Raw genomic sequence first — 6,959 nt, forward strand, 5'->3', positions numbered from 1 at the left:
ATGCTTATATTAATGAACTTATGCTTATATTACTGTTACCCTGTTTTCTGCTATCTGTTGTTCATTTTATCCATCCTGTTGTATTCTGATAGCAGCTGGGATTTTAAGTTGTTCTAGAGGAACTCTTCTGGAAATATTTCTCCTTCTGAGTAATTAATTTCTTGTCTATTTCTAACCTAATTTTTCTATCCACTCTTTCTTCTGAACCTCTCTTTCCAAGTTTCTTTTCCATTGCTATTTCTGTTATGCTTTGCAAATTTCCCTCTCTTGTCTCTGATTTCTTACTTCCTCATCTGTTTTTATGCTTCTTGTGGACATTGTTTCGCTAGAGCACTTGATTAAATAGTCTTCACCACTCACAGAAGAGTGAGGTATTTTTCATTCTTGATGGGGTTGCAGAAAAATAAATTCACAAGGTTGTTCTGTCTGGGTTTTATTTTTTTTTTTTTTTGTCCTTATGGGTGTAAAGGTGGAAAGGAAAAAAGTGAGGGCCGAAGTAGAGAAAGGGAAGTGTGAAATACTGGTGGATGTCTGAAAAGGGAGAAGAGAAGCTTAGTGAGGGTGTGTTTCACAGGAGGTTAAGGCTTAGCCACTAGCCCATCTGGCAAGAAGTGTCTTAATGATGGCAGTTGCTCATATGTTTTTGGGATCGTCAGAGATCTTGAGACTTGCTTAAGTATCGCATGTACTGTTTGTAATAGAGCTCTGAAGTTTGTTCTTAAGGTAGATGCGTGAGTTGTATTTGTGATGGTTCTGTAAGCAAAATCCTTCTATTGCATGAAAATAACACCACCTCTTCTGACCAGCTGGAAGGTAGTATTCATTAATGCAGCTATGTTCTCTTTAAATAGCCCAGCTTCTTGGGTTTTCAGTAGGCCGGCTTGGTGTAAAGTGAATGTGGGTAATGCCAGTTGCATCTTACTATGAATCCATAGCTATGAAGCTGCCAAACAGCGTAGCACTTTTCATCAGCTCTGTTTAAGTTGTTACAGTTTAGAACTAAGTTTCATTTTCACATAAAATCTGAGTGCTTTAGAAACTCTTGAACTTGGAATCAATCTGTCGCAGAGTTTGGGCATGGCTAGTGCCTGTTTGTGGGTATGTTTCTAAGGCAGAGTGGATCAAGAGTTGGTGCTTCCGTCTGCAGCTCTCTGCATTTATTTTAGGAGGATACAAATAAAGCTCATGCAAGACAGGCAATGTTACCCTTCTGCAGTGGGCTGTGCCTTTTGTTTGCCCTAGAGATAGCTGAACACCTGAGTAGGCTAGAGGGATACTTAAGGAGTGACCCAGTGTGACATTGCTTACTGAGAATGGGTAAAAATTAATCTGCTGTAACTGGGGACAAAGGTGAAGGAAATAATAAAAGTTGTACAAAGGCTAAAGCTGGAATAAAATGTAGTGGAGGGTGAGTTCTTTGGGTGTGGGAGAAAGAGGTGCAGAAGTAGAGGCTATGTCAGATTCACACAGAAAGGAAAGGAGACAGTTTAGGATCAAGAATGAATAAATGTAGGCTAGAGATAGCAAAGATTTTGAGAGAATGAACATGGTCTGAGCACATTGCTAAAAGACAATAAAATGTAAGGACTAGAGGTGAGTGGGGGTCTCAGGCAGAGCAGATGAACAGACATATGAAGTAGAATATTCAGTAGCTGTGGGTGAATGGACGTGTTATGAAGTGTCTGGAGAATGGTAAGGAGCTGTTTGCATCCTTCTCTATGCTGAGTGCTCTATGTCAGTGCAGGTGATATTGCATACAGTGAGGCATCTGGCCACATGCTTGTTTCTGCTCTTAAAATGCAAATAACAAAGGTAGCTATATATTCTCCTCCTTTTTACCTGGGTATGATTTCTGTGCTCATATCTTGCCTTTATTAGAATTTCTTAGGAAAAATATATGCAAAGAGATACATGTTAACAGAGAGGAGGTGTTGTATCTTGATATCCAGTACTGAGTCACACAACTTTGGGACCTTGCCTTATTGAAGCTGTTATTAGAAGCTGTGTAAGCAAGCTGAGTGTTCAGGACTACTGGTGTAGATGTGAGAGTGTGGTAGAGTTTTGCTGGTATTGGGTTTTTTTTCTTGTAATTCTGAAAATGAAAACTGTAAGGGGAAAATTATGAAAAACCAAAATGAAGACAGAAAGGAAAAGTATGAAAAATACTGAGGCACGCAAGTGCATCTTGTAGTTCAGTCTCTCTTGTGCAGCACAGGCTTTTCTTGGGGACAAGGATGCTGCTGGAAGGATAAGCCTTCGCTCTCTGTGCTCTAATCTCTCTCAGCAGCTGTTCTTAGGTGGAGTTGAAATTCTTTTTGTTTGTGATTCTGAATAACACTTGTGTTCTGCCACAGTATCTTAAGTGTGTGAATGCTACGGTAAAGTGGTTCTGCCCTGAGCTCCCCTTTGGTGATACTTCTTTTCAGATAACATTTGGTCTTTTTGGAGATTCTGGGGACTGTAAATGAAGTCAATACTAGGAATACAAAACTTGGAAACCTTTACTCTGAAAGAACAAATCATTTAGATATAGTTGTAGCACTAAGTGCAGTAAATCACATCTTTTGGATACGGTGTTGAAAAGCATCTAAAAGACAGAATGTTTGTGTACAGATTGATTTCTTTTATTATTATTTATTTTTCCTACAGACTTTTTAAGGAAAGGGCACTTAGTAATTTCCATTCCTGCATTTTTTTTCTACAGGACCTACTGCAGTTCTGTGGTTGCTGATCCATGCTTGACTGCCTCAATGGGTCCTGGCAAGATGGTATCTTCCAGACTTTCCATTCTTCTAGCATTGGCATTTTCCTCTTTGTCCTTTGTTCTTTCCCATTCGAACAGGGAGATGTGGTTTCGGGATTTCTTTCCCTCTAATGTGTGCCCTATAAATGCCAAAGCCAACACTTTTTATGGCATAATGTTTGATGCAGGAAGCACTGGAACACGGATTCACATTTACACCTTTGTGCAGAAGACCCCAGGTAAGACCCCATGTCATTCCGTAAAGAGTATGTCGATTTAGGTTCCAACGTCCCAAAGGAGGTTTTGTTTCCCAACACAGTATTTAGGAACAACTAAAGGTTTCTATGGTTTGTTCTTCAAATGGTCCTCTGGCAGATGAGTATTGTTCATTTGTGGTGGTGTTTTGCTGTGAAACCTTTTTTTTGTAGATATTTTGAAACTCAGAAGTTTAATTCTGGCCATGCTGGAGAGTTCTGAATTTCCAAAGATTTTCATTGATGTGGCTGTTTATAGGAATGTCTCACTGAGTTGGAAAGATGCTTGTGCTGGTTTTGTTAAGTTGCATGTTACCTTGAATCAAGAGGTCCTTAAATTCTGCCTGTGTTCATATGTCACATTTTGTAGCAAATTAAAGTCAATAATTTAAGGAGTTATAAGCACTAAAGGTCTGAGCCATTTCCAGGAGAATGCTCCAGTATATCTGCTTCTGACACAGTGCAGAGATGCCTAAGTTGGCTGTACGTGCAACACTATTCAAGAGGGTGGATTAAGTTGGGTACAGAGAGCCAGCAGGTTTTTAAAGGTTGAAGGCTGGTTGATGGGACTCAGCTAATAAGCCCTTCAAGGCCCCCTACGTGGCTTCACTTGATTTCAGCCTTTAGACAGACTGGTATAACATCCAGCTTTGATAGAATCAGCCTAACTTGTAATATGCAATATTCAGGGATAGCTTCTAGACCCAAGATGCACTAGGAACAACAGTCATGTCCATTGGCTTTGCAGGCAAGTGCTTGAGCCCAGTCAGCTCTATTCTGTTTGTAAACTGGATGAATCAGCTAAGTATAACCAGGAATTGACTGTGTCTGTCTTAGTATGAATTAGTGCTTAACAATTAGCTTGGGGACAGAAGAGGAAAGAAATGTTAAGATTAGACAGAAGCCATGCTACATTGCTATAGCTCTTTGTAGTTTACAAATGCAAAATGAACGTGCTGTTAATACATTATTTGTGGACTTGGAGGCTACAAGGGCAATATTCTGTTAAATATATTACCAAAGTGAAGGAGCAGTGCTTTTCTAGGAAAGGAATAATATTGTTTGCAAGGGGAGATCAAGGATACTCACTTTACAGGGGTTGCAGGCAATGTTTTTGCATCTAAACAAAAATGTTCAAGTTGTTGACTGTTTCATATAATGTTTTGTTTGTGCAGAAAACCTTCCAGAGTTGGAAGGGGAAATCTTTGAATCTGTGAAGCCAGGTCTTTCTGCATATGCTGATCACCCTGAAAAGGTGAGGCTTTCCTTCATTTCTTGTGACTTGATATTGCTTTTGCAAATAGCAGTTGGACTCCCCCGAGTGGTTCAAGTATTGCTAATGGTAATTGCAAAGAGTCAAGAAAAAATGTAAAGGTTCTGCTGCTGGCTCTCTAAAACTTTTGTTCTACTTCTGTAAGTTAATTTCTACACTGAAATGGGAGCTGTTGTTTTACCTATTTCCTCAATGGAACAATGGCTTAATTGCTATCCATAACTAGACTTATGCATATGCCTTTGAGAACTTCAAAGACAAAGTGATTATTTGCTCTAGCAGCATCCGTATTCAATGTTTATTTCCCCTATAGCTTCCCCAAATGTGAATAAATTGTACTTCTGCCTCCTTTACTAATAATTTTCTCATTTTTTCCTTTTGTTGAAATTTTCAGTGCTGGTTGCAGATCAAAATGGGCATACTTTGTTTTGATTGAGTAGTCTAGAAGTAAGAGGTTAAGACTTGGAAGGGTTTTCCTTTTTAGTCATATTACACTAACAAGCAAAGAGGGTTCATTTCTCTGACTCCTAAAAATGTTTTTTTTGGTGTGTGTGTGCATATATGGTCAGATCTACAAAAGTTAATTTTTTTAATAAATTATGGAGAAGGGGAAGAATGAAGATGCACTTAGTAGGTTAAGTTAGATCTTAATATTTCTACGTGTATTCTCTGCTTCTATCATCAGACTTCCAATAATTTGGGGTTTTTGATTCTTTGCTGTTATCTTTGGAACTATGACTTGAAAACCAGTGCTCAGTGATATGTAGGACTCACTTCAGTGATGCTTAGTTCAAATATTTGATTACGGTTTTAGCTGAATAATGATTTAGGTACCGGCAGTTGCTCTTCTACTGCCTCAGGACTTCTGTTGATTTGTTTATATAAGGAGTTTTCCAAAACACAGTAGGACAGTTCCATCTTCCACAATCAGATGTATTAATTAACATATAAATCTATAATTTTAATTAAAAATTGAAGATCTATCAGTGCTATCTTCTTTATTTTCAAATGAGGATGGTTGTGAATTCATGCACAGTACACTTGTTCCATGCCACTCGTATTGGATCAGGAGTCAGAAATGAGCGACAAAGCAGAGAGGGATAAAATAATCCTGTTGTGATGCACAGGGCCAGTCCTGAAGTAAGCTGCCATTTCCCAGATTCCCTGTGCTGGCTCTCTCACAAGCTAAAGGAGGTGCCAGAGAAGTGATAGATTAGATATTCTACTTTGTGTCCTTTCGCAGTCTTGGTGTTGGGAGCTTAGCACAGAGGGAGTTTCAGGTGTCTCAAGTTTTGCATTCAGTGATAAAGGAATTTGAGAAACTTTATGGATGAGTGAATGGCTTTTGGATTTTTTTAAACTTTCAAGAGTTCTCCGTGATTTCACTCAATTGGCTTGGTTTTGGGGTAGGAGAGGAGAAGAATTTACCCCAAAAGAAATTTCTTGAAATTTCACAGGAGAATGTTTATAGCTAGTGCCAAACTGTAGTTGTCAGAGCAGTGTACATAACTGAGAGCCCATCAGTGATGCCTGTATCTTGTGTGCTAACCGTTCTACAGCTGGCATTTTAATTGCTATGGACACACTTAGAATTCTTATATTGCATTTAGTGAAATCTGCAGACATTCCTCTTGACCTTGGTAGCTTCAGCCAGTAATCGCACCATTTAGTTTAATCATACTGCAAGATATTTAGGTTTGTCAGATAATTAGTTCCCTCACCTCCCTTCATCCTTTCAGAAAAATACCTTCCACAAACAATGACATTTCTCTTACTTGAGAGATGTCTCTGAATACACCCTTCCTTTCAGTGTAGACATTCTCTTTCAGGTTCTAACTGTCTTGGTGGACATCTCATCTAACACAGTTTTTATACTTACCTTGGGTGTCAGTAAGATATCTTCTGCTATTGAATACTGCTTTTACTAGTGTTGAGGGGCACTTGGGAGCCCTATTTTCTGATGGTATGTAGGAAAAATCCACAAGAAAAAAATCTTTTTCCTTTTAGGGTGCTGAAACTGTCAAAAGATTGCTGGACATGGCCATAGATGCTGTTCCGCAACATCTCTGGAAGAAGACCCCAGTAGTGTTAAAAGCCACAGCTGGACTGCGCTTGCTGTCAGAGGAGAAAGCTGAGGCTCTGCTTTTAGAGGTAGTAACACAAAGATCTTTTGGGTGCACTAGATTGTTCTCCCTGTTTCATCTTGTCATGACTCAGTTCTCCATTCTGTGTAATGTAAAAGAGAATTTCAGCTGTGAAAAGTGACGGTAATCCCATGCTGTCATGAAACTCACAGACTTTACAGACTTTCCCGTATGGTCCTGAAATCCTCTGTCTCAGTGTGGGTAGAAGGCATGAGAGAGAGACCTACAATACTTGTTTTTTTCTTTTCTGGCCCTTGAAAAAGGAAGAATATTGTCTAATCCACACACTTGTCTTATTTTGTACTGCTGTGAGAAAGAAAACTTTCTGTCACCCTCAGAGCAGAACAAGACTTTTAAGACAAAGGAATCTAATAATTATTTATTTCTTCAGGTGAGAGAAGTCTTTGAGGAATCACCATTTCTTGTTCCAGAGGACAGTGTTAGCATCATGGACGGGTCTCATGAAGGTTTGTTTTAGAAGGAGGAAGACGTGAAAGAAAAGAGAAATGAGGGAAGAAGAGAGAGAGATCTTAGGAGAGGGAAAG

At 39.1% G+C, this 6,959-nt stretch overlaps 1 protein-coding gene across 1 annotated transcript in view; it reads left to right on the forward strand.

Annotated features, from left to right (window-relative positions):
* Positions 1 to 6,959, forward strand: part of ENTPD5 (ectonucleoside triphosphate diphosphohydrolase 5) — a 19,274-nt gene that overhangs the window by 678 nt on the left and 11,637 nt on the right. Inside the window, exons 2-5 of the mRNA XM_010143400.1 lie at positions 2,699 to 2,982; positions 4,173 to 4,252; positions 6,278 to 6,421; positions 6,806 to 6,881. Coding sequence (XP_010141702.1) covers positions 2,699 to 2,982; positions 4,173 to 4,252; positions 6,278 to 6,421; positions 6,806 to 6,881 — 584 coding nt within the window. The remainder of the gene's footprint in view (positions 1 to 2,698; positions 2,983 to 4,172; positions 4,253 to 6,277; positions 6,422 to 6,805; positions 6,882 to 6,959) is intronic.

The sequence above is a fragment of the Buceros rhinoceros genome, unplaced genomic scaffold (genome assembly GCF_000710305.1).
Source record: "Buceros rhinoceros silvestris isolate BGI_N320 unplaced genomic scaffold, ASM71030v1 scaffold26379, whole genome shotgun sequence".
NCBI lineage: Eukaryota > Metazoa > Chordata > Aves > Bucerotiformes > Bucerotidae > Buceros > Buceros rhinoceros.